The following is a 21,446-nucleotide window of genomic DNA, read 5'->3' as shown; positions in this document are numbered from 1 at the left end:
GCCCCATATACTGTGCGATCAGCTATGTGACTACGAGAGCAGGAATACAGGGACGCCCCATATACTGTGCGATCAGCTATGTGAATACGAGAGCAGGAATACAGGGACGCCCCATATACTGTGTGATCAGCTATGTGACTACGAGAGCAGGAATACAGGGACGCCCCATATACTGTGCGATCAGCTATGTGAATACGAGAGCAGGAATACAGGGACGCCCCATATACTGTGCGATCAGCTATGTGACTACGAGAGCAGGAATACAGGGACGCCCCATATACTGTGCGATCAGCTATGTGAATACGAGATCAGGAATACAGGGACGCCCCATATACTGTGCGATCAGCTATGTGACTACGAGAGCAGGAATACAGGGACGCCCCATATACTGTGCGATCAGCTATGTGAATACGAGAGCAGGAATACAGGGACGCCCCATATACTGTGCGATCAGCTATGTGACTACGAGAGCAGGAATACAGGGACGCCCCATATACTGTGCGATCAGCTATGTGAATACGAGAGCAGGAACACAGGGACGTAGCATATACTGTGTGATCAGCTATGTGACTACGAGAGCAGGAATACAGGGACGCCCCATATACTGTGCGATCAGCTATGTGAATACGAGAGCAGGAATACGGGGACGTAGCATATACTGTGCGATCAGCTATGTGAATACGAGAGCAGGAATACAGGGACGCCCCATATACTGTGCGATCAGCTATGTGAATACGAGAGCAGGAATACAGGGACGCCCCATATACTGTGCGATCAGCTATGTGAATACGAGAGCAGGAATACAGGGACGCCCCATATACTGTGCGATCAGCTATGTGAATACGAGAGCAGGAATACAGGGACGCCCCATATACTGTGCGATCAGCTATGTGATTACGAGAGCAGGAATACAGGGACGCCCCATATACTGTGCGATCAGCTATGTGAATACGAGAGCAGGAATACGGGGACGCAGAATATACTGTGCGATCAGCTATGTGAATACGAGAGCAGGAATACAGGGACGCCCCATATACTGTGCGATCAGCTATGTGAATACGAGAGCAGGAATACAGGGACGCCCCATATACTGTGCGATCAGCTATGTGAATACGAGAGCAGGAATACAGGGACGTAGCATATACTGTGCGATCAGCTATGTGAATACGAGAGCAGGAATACAGGGACGCCCCATATACTGTGCGATCAGCTATGTGAATACGAGAGCAGGAATACAGGGACGCCCCATATACTGTGCGATCAGCTATGTGACTACGAGAGCAGGAATACAGGGACGCCCCATATACTGTGCGATCAGCTATGTGACTACGAGAGCAGGAATACAGGGACGCCCCATATACTGTGCGATCAGCTATGTGAATACGAGAGCAGGAATACAGGGACGCCCCATATACTGTGTGATCAGCTATGTGACTACGAGAGCAGGAATACAGGGACGCCCCATATACTGTGCGATCAGCTATGTGAATACGAGAGCAGGAATACAGGGACGCCCCATATACTGTGCGATCAGCTATGTGACTACGAGAGCAGGAATACAGGGACGCCCCATATACTGTGCGATCAGCTATGTGAATACGAGATCAGGAATACAGGGACGCCCCATATACTGTGCGATCAGCTATGTGACTACGAGAGCAGGAATACAGGGACGCCCCATATACTGTGCGATCAGCTATGTGAATACGAGAGCAGGAATACAGGGACGCCCCATATACTGTGCGATCAGCTATGTGACTACGAGAGCAGGAATACAGGGACGCCCCATATACTGTGCGATCAGCTATGTGAATACGAGAGCAGGAACACAGGGACGTAGCATATACTGTGTGATCAGCTATGTGACTACGAGAGCAGGAATACAGGGACGCCCCATATACTGTGCGATCAGCTATGTGAATACGAGATCAGGAATACAGGGACGCCCCATATACTGTGTGATCAGCTATGTGACTACGAGAGCAGGAATACAGGGACGCCCCATATACTGTGCGATCAGCTATGTGAATACGAGAGCAGGAATACGGGGACGTAGCATATACTGTGCGATCAGCTATGTGAATACGAGAGCAGGAATACAGGGACGCCCCATATACTGTGCGATCAGCTATGTGAATACGAGAGCAGGAATACAGGGACGCCCCATATACTGTGCGATCAGCTATGTGAATACGAGAGCAGGAATACAGGGACGCCCCATATACTGTGCGATCAGCTATGTGAATACGAGAGCAGGAATACAGGGACGCCCCATATACTGTGCGATCAGCTATGTGAATACGAGAGCAGGAATACAGGGACGCCCCATATACTGTGCGATCAGCTATGTGAATACGAGAGCAGGAATACAGGGACGCCCCATATACTGTGCGATCAGCTATGTGAATACGAGAGCAGGAATACAGGGATGCCCCATATACTGTGCGATCAGCTATGTGAATACGAGAGCAGGAATACAGGGACGCCCCATATACTGTGCGATCAGCTATGTGACTACGAGAGCAGGAATACAGGGACGCCCCATATACTGTGCGATCAGCTATGTGACTACGAGAGCAGGAATACAGGGACGCCCCATATACTGTGCGATCAGCTATGTGAATACGAGAGCAGGAATACAGGGACGCCCCATATACTGTGCGATCAGCTATGTGAATACGAGAGCAGGAATACAGGGACGCCCCATATACTGTGCGATCAGCTATGTGAATACGAGAGCAGGAACACAGGGACGTAGCATATACTGTGTGATCAGCTATGTGACTACGAGAGCAGGAATACAGGGACGCCCCATATACTGTGCGATCAGCTATGTGAATACGAGATCAGGAATACAGGGACGCCCCATATACTGTGCGATCAGCTATGTGACTACGAGAGCAGGAATACAGGGACGCCCCATATACTGTGCGATCAGCTATGTGAATACGAGAGCAGGAATACAGGGACGCCCCATATACTGTGCGATCAGCTATGTGAATACGAGAGCAGGAATACAGGGACGCCCCATATACTGTGCGATCAGCTATGTGAATACGAGAGCAGGAATACAGGGACGCCCCATATACTGTGCGATCAGCTATGTGACTACGAGAGCAGGAATACAGGGACGCCCCATATACTGTGCGATCAGCTATGTGACTACGAGAGCAGGAATACAGGGACGCCCCATATACTGTGCGATCAGCTATGTGAATACGAGAGCAGGAATACAGGGACGAAGCATATACTGTGCGATCAGCTATGTGAATACGAGAGCAGGAATACAGGGACGCCCCATATACTGTGCGATCAGCTATGTGACTACGGGAGCAGGAATACAGGGACGCCCCATATACTGTGCGATCAGCTATGTGAATACGAGAGCAGGAATACAGGGACGCCCCATATACTGTGCGATCAGCTATGTGAATACGGGAGCAGGAATACAGGGACGCCCCATATACTGTGCGATCAGCTATGTGACTACGAGAGCAGGAATACAGGGACGCCCCATATACTGTGCGATCAGCTATGTGAATACGAGAGCAGGAATACAGGGACGCAGCATATATTGTGCGATCAGCTATGTGACTACGAGAACAGGAATACGGGGACGCAGCATATACTGTGCGATCAGCTATGTGAATACGAGAGCAGGAATACAGGGACGCCCCATATACTGTGCGATCAGCTATGCGAATACCAGAGCAGGAATACAGGGACGCCCCATATACTGTGCCATCAGCTATGTGAATACGAGAGCAGGAATACGGGGACGCCCCATATACTGTGCGATCAGCTATGTGAATACGAGAGCAGGAATACAGGGACGCCCCATATACTGTGCGATCAGCTATGTGAATACGAGAGCAGGAATACGGGGACGCCCCATATACTGTGCGATCAGCTATGTGAATACGAGAGCAGGAATACAGGGACGCAGCATATACTGTGCGATCAGCTATGTGAATACGAGAGCAGGAATACAGGGACGCCCCATATACTGTGCGATAAGCTATGTGAATACGAGAGCAGGAATACAGGGACGCCCCATATACTGTGCGATCAGCTATGTGATTACGAGAGCAGGAATACAGGGACGCCCCATATACTGTGCGATCAGCTATGTGAATACGAGAGCAGGAATACGGGGACGCAGAATATACTGTGCGATCAGCTATGTGAATACGAGAGCAGGAATACAGGGACGCCCCATATACTGTGCGATCAGCTATGTGAATACGAGAGCAGGAATACAGGGACGCCCCATATACTGTGCGATCAGCTATGTGACTACGAGAGCAGGAATACAGGGACGCCCCATATACTGTGCGATCAGCTATGTGACTACGAGAGCAGGAATACAGGGACGCCCCATATACTGTGCGATCAGCTATGCGACTACGAGAGCAGGAATACAGGGACGCCCCATATACTGTGCGATCAGCTATGTGAATACGAGAGCAGGAATACAGGGACGCAGCATATACTGTGCGATCAGCTATGTGAATACGAGAGCAGGAATACAGGGACGCCCCATATACTGTGCGATCAGCTATGTGAATACGGGAGCAGGAATACAGGGACGCCCCATATACTGTGCGATCAGCTATGTGACTACGAGAGCAGGAATACAGGGACGCCCCATATACTGTGCGATCAGCTATGTGAATACGAGAGCAGGAATACAGGGACGCAGCATATACTGTGCGATCAGCTATGTGACTACGAGAACAGGAATACGGGGACGCAGCATATACTGTGCGATCAGCTATGTGAATACGAGAGCAGGAATACAGGGACGCCCCATATACTGTGCGATCAGCTATGCGAATACCAGAGCAGGAATACAGGGACGCCCCATATACTGTGCGATCAGCTATGTGAATACGAGAGCAGGAATACGGGGACGCCCCATATACTGTGCGATCAGCTATGTGAATACGAGAGCAGGAATACAGGGACGCCCCATATACTGTGCGATCAGCTATGTGAATACGAGAGCAGGAATACGGGGACGCCCCATATACTGTGCGATCAGCTATGTGAATACGAGAGCAGGAATACAGGGACGCAGCATATACTGTGCGATCAGCTATGTGAATACGAGAGCAGGAATACAGGGACGCCCCATATACTGTGCGATAAGCTATGTGAATACGAGAGCAGGAATACAGGGACGCCCCATATACTGTGCGATCAGCTATGTGATTACGAGAGCAGGAATACAGGGACGCCCCATATACTGTGCGATCAGCTATGTGAATACGAGAGCAGGAATACGGGGACGCAGAATATACTGTGCGATCAGCTATGTGAATACGAGAGCAGGAATACAGGGACGCCCCATATACTGTGCGATCAGCTATGTGAATACGAGAGCAGGAATACAGGGACGCCCCATATACTGTGCGATCAGCTATGTGAATACGAGAGCAGGAATACAGGGACGTAGCATATACTGTGCGATCAGCTATGTGAATACGAGAGCAGGAATACAGGGACGCCCCATATAGTGTGCGATCAGCTATGTGAATACGAGAGCAGGAATACAGGGACGCCCCATATACTGTGCGATCAGCTATGTGACTACGAGAGCAGGAATACAGGGACGCCCCATATACTGTGCGATCAGCTATGTGACTACGAGAGCAGGAATACAGGGACGCCCCATATACTGTGCGATCAGCTATGTGAATACGAGAGCAGGAATACAGGGACGCCCCATATACTGTGTGATCAGCTATGTGACTACGAGAGCAGGAATACAGGGACGCCCCATATACTGTGCGATCAGCTATGTGAATACGAGAGCAGGAATACAGGGACGCCCCATATACTGTGCGATCAGCTATGTGACTACGAGAGCAGGAATACAGGGACGCCCCATATACTGTGCGATCAGCTATGTGAATACAAGATCAGGAATACAGGGACGCCCCATATACTGTGCGATCAGCTATGTGACTACGAGAGCAGGAATACAGGGACGCCCCATATACTGTGCGATCAGCTATGTGACTACGAGAGCAGGAATACAGGGACGCCCCATATACTGTGCGATCAGCTATGTGAATACGAGATCAGGAATACAGGGACGCCCCATATACTGTGTGATCAGCTATGTGACTACGAGAGCAGGAATACAGGGACGCCCCATATACTGTGCGATCAGCTATGTGAATACGAGAGCAGGAATACGGGGACGCAGCATATACTGTGCGATCAGCTATGTGACTACGAGAGCAGGAATACAGGGACGCCCCATATACTGTGCGATCAGCTATGTGAATACGAGAGCAGGAATACAGGGACGCCCCATATACTGTGCGATCAGCTATGTGAATACGAGAGCAGGAATACAGGGACGCAGCATATACTGTGCGATCAGCTATGTGACTACGAGAGCAGGAATACAGGGACGCACCATATACTGTGTGATCAGCTATGTGAATACGAGAGCAGGAATACAGGGACGCCCCATATACTGTGCGATCAGCTATGTGAATACGAGAGCAGGAATACAGGGACGCCCCATATACTGTGCGATCAGCTATGTGAATACGAGAGCAGGAATACAGGGACGCCCCATATACTGTGTGATCAGCTATGCGAATACCAGAGCAGGAATACAGGGACGCAGCATATACTGTGCGATCAGCTATGTGAATACGAGAGCAGGAATACAGGGACGCAGCATATACTGTGCGATCAGCTATGTGACTACGAGAGCAGGAATACAGGGACGCACCATATACTGTGTGATCAGCTATGTGAATACGAGAGCAGGAATACAGGGACGCCCCATATACTGTGCGATCAGCTATGTGAGTACGAGAGCAGGAATACAGGGACGCAGCATATACTGTGCGATCAGCTATGTGAATACGAGAGCAGGAATACAGGGACGCCCCATATACTGTGCGATCAGCTATGTGACTACGAGAGCAGGAATACAGGGACGCCCCATATACTGTGCGATCAGCTATGTGACTACGAGAGCAGGAATACAGGGACGCCCCATATACTGTGCGATCAGCTATGTGAATACCAGAGCAGGAATACGGGGACGCAGCATATACTGTGCGATCAGCTATGTGAATACGAGAGCAGGAATACAGGGACGCCCCATATACTGTGCGATCAGCTATGTGACTACGAGAGCAGGAATACAGGGACGCAGCATATACTGTGCGATCAGCTATATGAATACGAGAGCAGGAATACAGGGACGCCCCATATACTGTGCGATCAGCTATGTGAATACGAGATCAGGAATACAGGGACGCCCCATATACTGTGCGATCAGCTATGTGAATACGAGAGCAGGAATACAGGGACGCCCCATATACTGTGCGATCAGCTATGTGACTACGAGAGCAGGAATACAGGGACGCCCCATATACTGTGCGATCAGCTATGTGAATACGAGAGCAGGAATACAGGGACGCCCCATATACTGTGCGATCAGCTATGTGAATACGAGAGCAGGAATACAGGGACGCCCCATATACTGTGTGATCAGCTATGCGAATACCAGAGCAGGAATACAGGGACGCCCCATATACTGTGCGATCAGCTATGTGAATACGAGAGCAGGAATACAGGGACGCCCCATATACTGTGCGATCAGCTATGTGAATACGAGAGCAGGAATACAGGGACGCAGCATATACTGTGCGATCAGCTATGTGAATACGAGAGCAGGAATACAGGGACGCAGCATATACTGTGCGATCAGCTATGTGACTACGAGAGCAGGAATACAGGGACGCCCCATATACTGTGCGATCAGCTATGTGAATACGAGAGCAGGAATACAGGGACGCAACATATACTGTGCGATCAGCTATGTGAATACGAGAGCAGGAATACAGGGACGCCCCATATACTGTGTGATCAGCTATGTGAATACGAGAGCAGGAATACGGGGACGCCCCATATACTGTGCGATCAGCTATGTGACTACGAGAGCAGGAATACTGGGACGCAGCATATACTGTGCGATCAGCTATGTGAATACGAGAGCAGGAATACAGGGACGCAGCATATACTGTGCGATCAGCTATGTGAATACGAGAGCAGGAATAGAGGGACGCAGCATATACTGTGCGATCAGCTATGTGAATACGAGAGCAGGAATACAGGGACGCAGCATATACTGTGCGATCAGCTATGTGAATACGAGAGCAGGAATACAGGGTCGCAGCATATACTGTGCGATCAGCTATGTGAATACGAGAGCAGGAATACAGGGACGCAGCATATACTGTGCGATCAGCTATGTGAATACGAGAGCAGGAATACAGGGACGCAGCATATACTGTGCGATCAGCTATGTGAATACGAGAGCAGGAATACAGGGACGCCCCATATACTGTGCGATCAGCTATGTGAATACGAGAGCAGGAATACAGGGACGCAGCATATACTGTGCGATCAGCTATGTGAATACGAGAGCAGGAATACAGGGACGCAGCATATACTGTGCGATCAGCTATGTGAATACGAGAGCAGGAATACAGGGACGCAGCATATACTGTGCAATCTTCACTCTGCAAAATCCAGACATTTTCCCTTAAGAAAAACACTTTGTTTGGTGTAGTTCTGTGCCGCACTACATGGTGCAGTTAAAGCTTTCATAGAAAATAGAGATAACACTTTTTGGTGACATAAATAGCAAACTGAACAAGAACAATTAGCTAGTGATAGGTCAGAAAGGATTCCCCTTTGCGTGACAAGCTGGTGTGACAGCGCCATAAAGACGCCAGCGCAGCCATGAAGATTTCCCTTGTAAAGCCGCTGCAGGAAAATGCCGGCGGTTGTTCTCCAGAGCGCCGGGTGTTTCGCTCTCTTGTCAACTGAAGCGGCTTCATGAACGACCACTGATTTACCGCTTCACAGTCTCCAAACTTTGAAGCCGTAAAAAGCAGTGTAACACGGAGCATGCGCCCAGCAGAGAGGTTTCCACCGTGCACCGGGAGTATTTTATGCGGCACTTCTGCAGCACTTCTTGGGCAGTGTAGCATGGCGGCTGGTATGTATCACAGAAGTGGTGTAAACCTGGATTTTTGCTCTGGTACTTGTAGTGCCACAACTCTACACTGTGTGCAGAATTATTAGGCAAATGAGTATTTTGATCCCATGATGCTTTTATACATGTCGTCCTACTCCAAGCTGTATAGGCTGAGAGACAACTACCAATGAAGTAAATCCGGTGCTGTGCCTCTCTGTAATGAGGAGGGGTGCGGTGTAATGACATCAACACCCTATATAAGGGGGGCTTAATTATTAGGCAATTTCCTTTCCTTTGGCAAAATGGGTCAGAAGAGAGATGTGACGGGCTCTGAAAAGTCCATATTGTGAGATGTCTTGCAGAGGGATGCAGCAGTCTTGAAATTGCCAAACCTTTGAAGCATGATCACCAAACAATCAAGTGTTTCATGGCAAATAGCCAACAGGGTCGCAAGAAGCGTGCTGGGCCAAAAAGACGCAAAATAACTGCCCATGAATTGAGGAGAATCAAGCGTGAAGCGGCCAAGATGCCATTTGCCACTAGTTTGGCCATATTTCAGAGCTGTAACGTTACTGGAGTATCACAAAGCACAAGGTGTGCTATACTCAGGGACAGGCCAAGGTAAGGAAGGCCGAAAACCACCACCTCTGACCAAGAAGCATAAGATAAAACCTCAAGACTGGGCCAAGAAATATCTGAAGACTGATTCTTCACAGGTTTTATGGACTGATGAAATGAGAGTGACTCTTGATGGGCCGGATGGATGGGTCAGAGGCTGGATCAGTAAAGGGCAGAGAGCTCCACTCCGACTCAGACACCAGCAAGGTGGAGGTGGGCACTGGTATGGGCTGGGATCAGCAAAGATCAACTTGTGGGAGTTTTTCGGGTTGAGGATGGAGTGAAGCTCAACTCCCAGACCTACTGCCAGTTTCTGGAAGACAACTTCTTCAAGCAGTGGTACAGGAAGAAGTCGCTATCATTCAAGAAAAACATGATTTTCATGCAGGACAATGCTCCATCACATGCATCCAACTACTCCACAGCGTGGCTGGCCACTAAAGGTCTAAAAGATAAAAAATAATGACATGGCCCCCTTGTTCACCTGATCTGAACCCCATAGAGAACCTGTGGTCCCTCATAAAATGTGAGATCTACAGGGAGGGAAAACAGTCCACCTCTGGGAGCAGTGTCTTGAGGCTGTGGTGGCTGGAGGCTGCGGTGGCTGGAGGCTGCGGTGGCTGGGGGCTGTGGAGGCTGCTGCACGCAATGTTGATGGTAAACAGATCAAGCAATGACAGAATCTATGGATGGAGGCTGCTGAGTGTCATCAGAAAGAAAGGGGGCGATATTGGGCACTCATTTTTTGGGGTTTGTTTTTGCATGTCAGAAATGTTTATTTCTATATGTTGTGCAGTTATATTGGTTACCTGGTGACAATAAACAAGTGAGATGGGAATAAAATTTGGTTTATTAAGTTGTCTAATAATTCTGCACAGTAATAGTCACTGCACAAACAGATATCTCCTAAGAAGCCAAATCTAAAAAAAAACACTCCAACTTCCAAAAATATTAAGCTCTGATATTTATGAGTCTTTTGGGTTGATTGAGAACATAGTTGTTGATCAGTAATAAAAAAAAAAAAATCCCTTAAAATATAATTTGCCTACTAATTCTGCACATGGTGTAGCGGGCATATCAGGGTCAGGTTCTACGGATGGCTGGAGAGATCCACATAGCTCCGCCCATAGATGTGGATCCCCTGGTAAGATGGTGTTGGTCTGTTTGGCATGTGGTCAGTATATCAGAGGCAGCCTCTGACAGAGGAGCTATTCACTGACAGGCAGCAGTGTACATGGAGTCGGACAAACCTCCTGCAGTTATGGAGGGAGCTGGGCGCTATTTACTTTCCTTTATGCCGGTGGCTCCTGGTTTGTTTCCTTTGTGCTGGTTTATGAAGCTTGGAATAAGCTGGACTTTTATTGGAAGTGTTTCCTGAGTCTACCTCGCATTACAGCAAAGGTGAGTAACAACCCCCATTATACAGTGTGTGAACGGTGTGCAACCTCACAGCGGAATCTGATGGAAAAGACGTGGTGTGCGCAAACCCTTCCATTCCCAGGACAAGTCTGATCTGCGGCCCCCGCGCTCACGGTTACTAAACAACCTCCTCTGTCACCGGCATCTCCTGGCTCCGAGTAACAAATTCAATAAGTGTCTATGGGAAGACAGCGGCTGACCTGGCACATGGCACCAGCACCTGGCACCAGCACCTGGCACCAGCACCTGGCACCAGCACCTGGCACATGGCACCAGCACCTGGCACCAGCACCTGGCACATGGCACCAGCACCTGGCACCAGCACCTGGCACATGGCGGGTGGAGCCGACAGCTCTTCACATTTGTATTTTCTGACTCATCACAAAGACTTTTTTGTGGCGAGAGGTCTCATAAGTGAAAGCATGAAATGTGCATGAAAGTCATATGTTCTGGTAAGGGTGGATAGATGGGCGGATGGATGAGCGGATGGATAAATGGGTTATTGGATGAATGGGTGAGTGACCGGATGGAGGGATGGGTGAATGAGCAGATGGATGGGAGGATGGATGGATAGGTGAATGAGCAGATGGATGGGAGGAGGGATGGATAGGTGAATGAGCAGATGGATGGGAGGATGAATGGATAGGTGAATGAGCAGATGGATGGGAGGATGGATGGATAGGTGAATGAGCAGATGGATGGGAGGAGGGATGGATAGGTGAATGAGCAGATGGATGGGAGGATGGATGGATAGGTGAATGAGCAGATGGATGGGAGGATGAATGGATAGGTGAATGAGCAGATGGATGGGAGGATGGATGGATAGGTGAATGAGCAGATGGATGGGAGGAGGGATGGATGGGTGAATGAGCAGATGGATGGGAGGATGGATGGATAGGTGAATGAGCAGATGGATGGGAGGATGGATGGATGGGTGAATGAGCAGATGGATGGGAGGAGGGATGGATAGGTGAATGAGCAGATGGATGGGAGGATGGATGGATGGATAGGTGAATGAGCAGATGGATGGGAGGATGGATGGATGGGTGAATGAGCAGATGGATGGGAGGATGGATGGATAGGTGAATGAGCAGATGGATGGGAGGATGGATGGATAGGTGAATGAGCAGATGGATGGGAGGAGGGATGGATAGGTGAATGAGCAGATGGATGGGAGGATGGATGGATAGGTGAATGAGCAGATGGATGGGAGGAGGGATGGATGGGTGAATGAGCAGATGGATGGGAGGAGGGATGGATGGGTGAATGAGCAGATGGATGGGAGGATGGATGGATGGATGGGTGAATGAATGAACAGATGGATGGGAGGATGGATGGATAGGTGAATGAGCAGATGGATGGGAGGAGGGATGGATGGGTGAATGAGCAGATGGATGGGAGGATGGATGGATAGGTGAATGAGCAGATGGATGGGAGGAGGGATGGATAGGTGAATGAGCAGATGGATGGGAGGAGGGATGGATAGGTGAATGAGCAGATGGATGGGAGGATGGATGGATAGGTGAATGAGCAGATGGATGGGAGGAGGGATGGATAGGTGAATGAGCAGATGGATGGGAGGAGGGATGGATAGGTGAATGAGCAGATGGATGGGAGGAGGGATGGATAGGTGAATGAGCAGATGGATGGGAGGATGGATGGATAGGTGAATGAGCAGATGGATGGGAGGAGGGATGGATGGGTGAATGAGCAGATGGATGGGAGGAGGGATGGATGGGTGAATGAGCAGATGGATGGGAGGATGGATGGATGGATGGGTGAATGAATGAACAGATGGATGGGAGGATGGATGGATAGGTGAATGAGCAGATGGATGGGAGGAGGGATGGATGGATGGCTGAATGAGCAGATGGATGGGAGGAGGGATGGATGGGTGAGACAGCGGATGGATGGGAGGATGGATGGGTGAATGAGCAGATGGATGGGAGGATGGATGGGTGAATGAGCAGATGGATGGGAGGATGGATGGATGGATGGGTGAGACAGCGGATGGATGGGTGAGACAGCGGATGGATGGGAGGATGGATGGATGGGAGGATGGATGGATGGGTGAATGAGCAGATGGATGGGAGGATGGATGGGTGAATGAGCAGATGGATGGGAGGAGGGATGGATGGGTGAAAGAATGAGCAGATGGATGGGAGGAGGGATGGATGGGTGAATGAGCAGATGGATGGGAGGATGGATGGATGGATGGGTGAATGAATGAGCAGATGGATGGGAGGATGGATGGATAGGTGAATGAGCAGATGGATGGGAGGAGGGATGGATGGATGGGTGAATGAGCAGATGGATGGGAGGAGGGATGGATGGGTGAGACAGCGGATGGATGGGAGGATGGACGGATGGGTGAGTGAGCGGATGGATTGGAGGATGGATCGCTGGGGCCTGAAGTGACCCGGAACGTGTCTGCTGGAGAATGTGACCGGAGCAGATGGTGAAGATCCTCTTAAGCAGCCACCGCGCTGAGGCCTAATTGATGTTGTCATCTGCAGGCAGCGACGTCAGGAAACAACTTGTGTCCGTTCGTCGGATGCCCCTCATTTCATGTATTTCTTGCAGGTCCCGGCCTTCACCATGTTGGAGGATCGGACTCTAAACCTATTGATGAAATATGTTCATAGAGTGAAGGCCGGATAAATGTGCGGCCTCCACTCTGTTATATGGAACCTTTTGGAGACACGTCATTCATTCTCTCGTGTTCATTCACATAGGGGACTTTCTCCCACCATTCTCGGGATCTCCCAGCAGCTACACCTCATCACCATATACATTTATGGTACATCACTGTGTTGTACCTAGCGCAGGACGTGCGGTGTCTGTGTTTGAGCCTGGGACTCTTTTTGGTTGTTCTTGCACACACTGGGTCAGAACAATATTTTGAACCATATTTGAGCTATTCCTCTAAGTGTTCAGATGGTACTTACTTATTGAATAGGTTCAGCCCGATCCTGTAGTGTCTCTTCCGGATCACGTCGTTACTGAATGCCGGCGAGTCCCAGCTGTTCCGAGTCTCCTTGTGGTACGTCTGTTTGCTCAGCGTCTGCTCGCGGATACTGTCTCGTGAAGACTCGGAGCTGCAGTTTATGGTGTCATTGGAATTAGACGTGCTATTTATGCTGTCATTATCGCCATCTGAATAATCAGACTCAGATTTACTCTGTCGGTTCACCGTGCCGTTGATTATCAGCTGTGCATCGATAGGCCTTGGCCGGTGGCGACTTTGCTCGTCTTCCCTAGAGATTATTTTGGTTGGAATATGGGGGATATGCTTGGGGCTTCCTTGCTGACTGTGAATCCCTCGTTCATACACGTTCTGCCTCTTTATAGATCCTCTTTCAGAGCGATCACTAAGGTCTACTGAACTGTCACTAGGTGGCTCAATGGTGAGCAATGGGAGGTGGTCTATCCTTGAGCGGTGATCCTGACACTCCAGGGACGGGGTGCTCCGACAGCTGGTGTCTGTATCCAGCTTATCGTCCTTATGGGTCATGGACCAGTACTCTTGAGAAGAGTTCATTGATCGGAGTCTCAGGTCAGATTCTGTGCTGGACGGACGGTCCACGGAGTGAGAAAGCGGCAGAGGAGGGGAGAGCTCTTCCTCATCAATATACAGGGTCACGTCACTATAAGATGCGGTCATTTCATCCAGTTTCCGGTGATCGAGGTTATGTGCTGGCTTCATCTGACTACTTCTTTCTGATTCCCGACTTCTAGCTTGTTCTGATGCCTGGACGTCATCTGCATGTAAACTACGGCAATTTAAAGCATCATCGATGGATTCTGCGAGGGACTTGACTTGTCTGGAAAAAGCGTCTTCTAGTTCTGTGATCGCATCGGCAAAATCACTGGAGGCAGCGGGAGATTTTAGTGAGGTCTGCTCAGCGAGATCCCCACAATCAGACTGCAACATACGGTGCCCAAGTTTTGTGCCATCGTTCGACAGAGACACCTGCTTCCCTTCAAAATAGGAACTATGGACTTTCTCTGGTCCTTCAAAGGAGAACTGCATTCTCATGTTGGACAGCACGATCCGTCTCGACATGCGGTTTTCTGACATGGAGCTTCGAAGCCTCTCGAAATTCTTGTTCATCTGATATTGCCGGAAGGCGGTTTGGATGGTGCGTGCAGCATGTCTGGTTATGAGACGGCCTCCATATTTGCGCTCCAGCATCTCCACCTAAAGAAAGAAACAAAACCATTATTAGGATTCTGTATCCGACACAGCTATATACAACAATATCCATCGATGAAGATATAAATTAACCCCTTATTGTTTAAACCAATCATGTTGGTAATTTACTGCTTATTAAAATTTGTGTCCGTTCTTGAGATGTTACTAACACTTCTCATTATAGCTCGTTGCCTTGGAGACCGACCACCACTGCGGTCTAGCTTATAAGCACTGCGCTGGAGCTGACTGCATTTAGGAAGTAACATGAAGTTCCAGGGATCATGGCCTGCACAACAGTGTTTACATTCTCAATAGAAAAGAGCTTGTAAGCACTGTACATACATTAGGTCCAGAAATATTTGGACAGTAACACAAACCTGTTCACCAAAACATTTCAATATAGTTATTTAATCAATAGGTGTTTTTAAGTGCATATTTTCAGCTTTAGTGTGAGGGTTCACATCCTAATTGGAGGAAGGTTTAGAAATTACGTCTATTATGTCACTGCCTTTTTATAAAGGGACCAAAAGTAATTGGCCAATTATCGCAAAAGCTCTTTAATGGCCACTGTGGGGTTTTCCCTCATTAATCGATCAATTAAGCAGGTAAAAGGTCTGGAGCTGATTCCAGGTGCGGCCGTTGTATTTGGAAGCTGTTGCTGTAAACACACAACATGTGGTCAGAGGCGCTCTCAATGAAGGAGAAACAGAACATCACTGGGCTGAAAAAAAACATAAGAAATCCATCAGCGAGAGCAGAAATGTTTGGAGCGGCCAAATCAACAATTTGGTATATTCTGGAAAAAAAAAATGAACACACTGGAGAGCTGGGAACTCGAAGAGGCCTGGATGATAACACTGGTGGATGATCACAGAATCCTTTCCTTAGTGAAGGAAAACCCCTTCACAGCACCCACCCAAGTGAAGACCACCCTCCGGGAAGTCGGTGTTTCAGTATCAAAGTCCACCATAAATAGAAGACTTCATGACAGCAAATTCAGTCGGTCACCACAAGGAGCAAATACAGAGGGGTCTGTTATGATCCGGTAACCGTGGAAGATTACAAAAAATCCCATTAGTAGAAAAACACCACCAAGAAAAACAAGAGTAGTTGGAACCTGAGATGACCGCATTCCCCTAACTATCAGACCACACTAGAAGTAGTCATGGAGCGTTTCTAAAAACCTAGACGCCACGTCACAGCCGGAGAAACTAGCTACAACTCACAGATAGAAATGAGGAAATTTACCTTGCCTCAGAAAAGTCCCCAAAGGAATAGCCAGCCCCTGACATATAGAGATTACGGTGATGTAGGAAAACACGATACACAGATGGGAAAAATAGATGTAGCAAAGGCGAGGCCCGACTACCTAGATACAAAGGAAAGAAAATGAAACCGATTGTGGTCAGTACAAAAACCCTGCAGACAAATACCAATCTCCTGATAGTAAAAATGGCCCTGGAGGTCAAACGACCTCACCCCCTCTATATCAGGTACTATTGTTGTAAATAATGGGAGAAACAAAATACCAAAAAGAACACAAAAATACAAAAGTGCAAGTAATCAAGTTTGACAGGGAGAATCTCCCTTTTCTTGCAGAAGAGCTAGCAAAGGGGGAACCCCCATGCTCACCAAGCTAAAAAAGCAAATCTTCACCTGCAAGAAAACAGATACCAAACAAAAAGAAAAACAAAACACCCTAAGGTGTAAACCAGGAAGCAAAGCAAAAGCTTGCAAACTTTTCTGCAGAGGTCTTGCACAGGACAACAGGGAAGACAGAACTCTAAGCCAGGTTCAGAGACTGAGGAAAATTCAACTATCACTGGCGCCAGCAAGGCAAAAAGAGCTCTCCTATACACACCAGGCTTGCCTGCAATAGGACTTCCTAAATTCCCAATTAACGCCGACGCCTGTATGAGTCACAGACTCAGCTTCACTACCATTCCTGGCCACCAGGGGGAGCTCCAAAACAGCACCCACACAGACTACATTCAAAACAGGGGTCACCACAAGGAGCAAATACAGAGGGGTCACCACAAGGAGCAAATACAGAGGAGTCACCACAAGGAGCAAATACAGAGGGGTCACCACAAGGAGCAAATACAGAGGGGTCACCACAAGGAGCAAATACAGAGGGGTCACCACAAGGAGCAAATACAGACTGGTCACCACAAGGAGCAAATACAGAGGAGTCTGTTATGGTCAGGAGACCGCAAAAGATCTTGCAAAAATCCCATAAAAAGGTTGATGATAATACACAAGAGTAGTTGGAATGTAGCTGGCTGCAATCCAATGACTGCATAAACACAACTAGAAGTAGTGGTGGGGTGTTCCTAAAAAACCTAGATGCCTCATCACCGCAGGAGAAATAACTAACCTCAAAGATGGAATGAGGAATCCTGACTTGCCTCAGCGCAGCCCCAAAGGAAAGTCAAAGCCCCCAACATATAGCGACGGTGATGTAAGAAAAAAAACAACACACAGATGGTAGATATAGAAATAAGCAGAGTGAGGCCCTGCTAGCTAGATACAAAAGTATAGGATAGATTACTGGTTGCAGCCAGTTAAAACCCTGAATAATACGAACACCTGATAATCAAAAATTCCCTTAAAAAGATCACATGATCTTTTCTCCAACTATATCAGGAACTCTTGTGCAAATACATTTAAATAGAAAATGCAAATATAAAAGAAAAGATCATAATTACAAAAAACACAGGAGATACAAATATACAAAACTACTGATCAAATAGGGAGTAACAACTCCCTTTCTTGCTGGGAATAATTTACCCTCCAAAAATAGTGCAGGAAGAGCATTTATTTACCAGCAAGAAACAAAAGGGAATATTCTCAAACACTGATTTAGAAAAAGACAGATTAAGCAGAAACGCCCGTCAGTGTAAATTCAGCCTTTAACCAAGCCCAGACTAAAAAAACAAAATACTTATCAGACATAGCTGCAGACTCAGGATGACATGAAAACAAAACGATACAAAGGAACGAAAAACCGCTGTACAAATCATTCCTGGAGGATCCAAAAAGGCTCAAAGAAGGCAAAACAAAATCCTAAAAGGGAAAGGCAAAAGCCTAAACAAATTCAGGACATCTTCACATGAAGCAGAAACAATGATCATCGGCAAAGGTTAGACAGAGACTGCCTTGCTATATACCCGCAGGCTGGACTCCATAGGCTTCCTGAAACAGCAATCATCTACAACACCTGGCCGAGTGACAGATGCAGAATCAGACTCACTACCAGCACTAGCCACCAGAGGGAATCCAGAAACACTCCCAGCACCATCTCTGATGATATTCACAACAGGAGTCACCACAAGGTGTAAATACAGAGGGGTCACTACAAGGGGCAAATACAGAAGGGTCACCACAAAGAGCAAACTATTAATTAGCCTTAAAAATAGAAAGGCCAGATTAGAATTGGTCATAAAGCATCTAAAGAAGCTGCCCAATTTTGGGTAAGCAGCAGAGGACGGATGAGACTAAGATCAACCTGGACTAGAATTATGGGAAGCAAAACGTCAGGAGAAGGCTTGGAGCAGCTCCTGATCCAGAGCACAACACGTCCTCTGTAACACAAGGCGGAGGCGGTGTGCTGACCGAGTATGCAGGGCTAACAATGGCCCTGGGGCACTAGTGGTTATTGATGATGTGACTGAAGACAGAAGCAGTTGGATGAATTCTGAAGTCACAGAGATTTAATTTCTGCTCAGATTTAACCAAATGCAGAAAGGTTGTTTGTCCATCTTTATGTAAAGCGCCGTCCAACGACCCAAAATCTACTGCAAAATTCAGCAATGGCCGAGTCCTCACCAGATCTCAGCCCCATGGAGCATGTAATTCACATACTTAACACAAAACATACAGGAGAAAGACCCACAAACAAGTGAAAACTGAAATCACCGCAGTAAAGGACGACAAAACATCACAAAGGAGGAAAGCCAGCGTTTGGTTGTGTCCATGGCTTCCAGACTTCAGTCATTGCTGCAAAGGATTCTCTAAAAAGTATTAAAAATGAACATTTTATTTAGGGGAAAGTTACTTTGTCCGGTTACTTCTGAGCCCTGACATGTGGAGGACTTGTAAAAAAATGGCTGCAATTCCTAAACGTTTCACAGATTTTTGTTCATCCCCTTTCAATAAACCTGAAAGTCTCCAATTATATCTCAGTTGTCTTATTTTAAACCAAAAATAGCGGCTTCAGAGCTGAAATCACGAAGAGTCAGTCACTGTCCAAGCATTTCTGGACCTAACTGTATTCTGCAGTATGGCTGCGGTGGTCGGTCTCCAAGGTAACAAGCTGTAAACAAAAGAAAATTGTTAATATCACAAGAATGGTAGAAAATATTAATTACCAGTAAATTGCAAAATTGCTTTGATTTACAAGAACTCTCGGACAGCGTGGATCGATAACGGCGGGAAGAAACCTTTAGGCCAATGTGCCCGTCACTTCTACTGTATGTGCATGTAAAGCGCTGTGAGGCTATATGAGGGAATAAATAGTATGTTATAATAAACTTTGTTAACTCCTTAATGACCAGACTCTGGTTCTTAAAGGGATTATCTACTTTTTATCTTAAGTTAGCACAAGCAATCCAGCATGATGTAATAAAAAAAGACAATCTTCCCCTTGGACTTCTCTCCAGCCTGCGCTCGCGGCGGCCTCCTCCGGAAGTGATGCCCTCACACCCTCCAGACACCTGACTGCTCTGATTGGCTGCAGGGTCAGTAAACTGGCGGCCGTGACATCATTACTTTTGGGGTAAAATGTCAGGGCTGCCGCTATGTGGTGAAGGGGCTTCCAGGGACTGTACGGATTCTTTATTATATATTTATTATATATTATAATCATGAAAATCCCCTATAAAGACCACGTACATTTTTCTGTACCCTGGCTATATGTTGTAGGTGAGGGATATGGCATATTTTCAGCTTCCGTGCAGATATACGTGATGGTTATTTAAGTTAATTTCTTTTTTAGCGTGAATAGAAGTAAAGCAATTTTCTGCAGTTTTTACAGCGGTCACGTTTCATATTGTGATGAGTGTCACATTCATTCCTCCGGTAATTACTTTAATGTGGAAATCGAATCAGTTCTCTTCTTTTTTCGGTAAGGTATGTGCAGGAAAATGTCTTTTTTTTTACATATTTTTGAACCCCATTAGATATTACTATTACACGTGTAAATTTTACCTTCAGAAACTGTAATTACTTCCCAGCCGGTTACAGCAATGCACCAATAAACGTACGGGCACGATAACGCTCCCTGGCATAAAATATGGGGGTGACACAGGCGGAGAAAATCCGGAGAACAGACATGGAAGAAGGGAGCTCCCTGTATGAAGGTCGTGTAATCGTGACGGGACAAGGGCTCTGTGGAGCAGCAGCTTCAGCATTACAGCCTATAAATGTGGATGTGCTGGGAGAAAGGGCCGTAACCTGGTGGAGCAGAGGAGGATAAAAGCTCTACTGGATCCTTTCTAGTCTTCAATATTACTTCAAATAGCATTTTTAAGTTAATATATGTTTCATACATATTTTGTGTAAACTAATACATTATGAGCTATGACATAGGCTACAGTGTGAACACACAGCATAAATAAATGGCGCTTACAATAAGGTCCCTTCCCGGCAGCTGTGAAAAGTGATTTGGCGGTCTTTAATAGGTTAATAGCTCAGTGATTGGCTGCAGCAGTGATATTGTCTGTGGTTGTGATGTAACCGCTGCAACCAAAACACACAAACCGAAACAGCGGTGGAGCTGGTGCTGGACTTGGCGAGATTGAGGGCGTCCTGTGTTTGTTCTTTCACATGTTTGCAATGGTTAAAGCGCATTGAGATGACATGACCATGTTCTGTGGATGTAACAGTAGCGCAGCTACCGGGGGTGGGAGCGCGGTCGCCGGAGCTCCTGACACCCTTAATTATATCTCTGTGCGGAGAACACCACTGCAGTGAAGGTCTGTGGTAGACCAGCGAGACACCCCCTCCCGGCACCACCACTCTCCGTTTTGTAGACCACAGGTCACTTTGAGCCTGGGGCACCGGCGCATGCACGGGGTGTCGGGACGCCTGCATCTGGTGCATATGACGGCACTTTGCCAAACTCGTCAGGAACTTGGATTACACGAGTATGCGATTTTCTTTTTTAATTTAAATTAAAACATGCGACTGTGAGGG

The 21,446-nt window shown here is 47.6% G+C and overlaps 1 protein-coding gene across 6 annotated transcripts in view; it reads right to left on the bottom strand.

Annotated features, from left to right (window-relative positions):
* IQSEC1 (IQ motif and Sec7 domain ArfGEF 1) overlaps positions 1-21,446 on the bottom strand; it is a 1,387,106-nt gene that overhangs the window by 119,522 nt on the left and 1,246,138 nt on the right. For all 6 annotated transcript variants that reach the window (XM_075321245.1, XM_075321244.1, XM_075321240.1 and 3 more), the window contains one exon: positions 14,005-15,257. In XM_075321245.1, coding sequence (XP_075177360.1) covers positions 14,005-15,257 — 1,253 coding nt within the window. The remainder of the gene's footprint in view (positions 1-14,004; positions 15,258-21,446) is intronic.

Source organism: Anomaloglossus baeobatrachus, chromosome 8 (assembly GCF_048569485.1).
Source record: "Anomaloglossus baeobatrachus isolate aAnoBae1 chromosome 8, aAnoBae1.hap1, whole genome shotgun sequence".
Taxonomy (NCBI): Eukaryota; Metazoa; Chordata; class Amphibia; order Anura; family Aromobatidae; genus Anomaloglossus; species Anomaloglossus baeobatrachus.
Note: the sequence above shows the minus strand (reverse complement) of the source record. Positions and strands in the feature narration are given on the sequence as shown.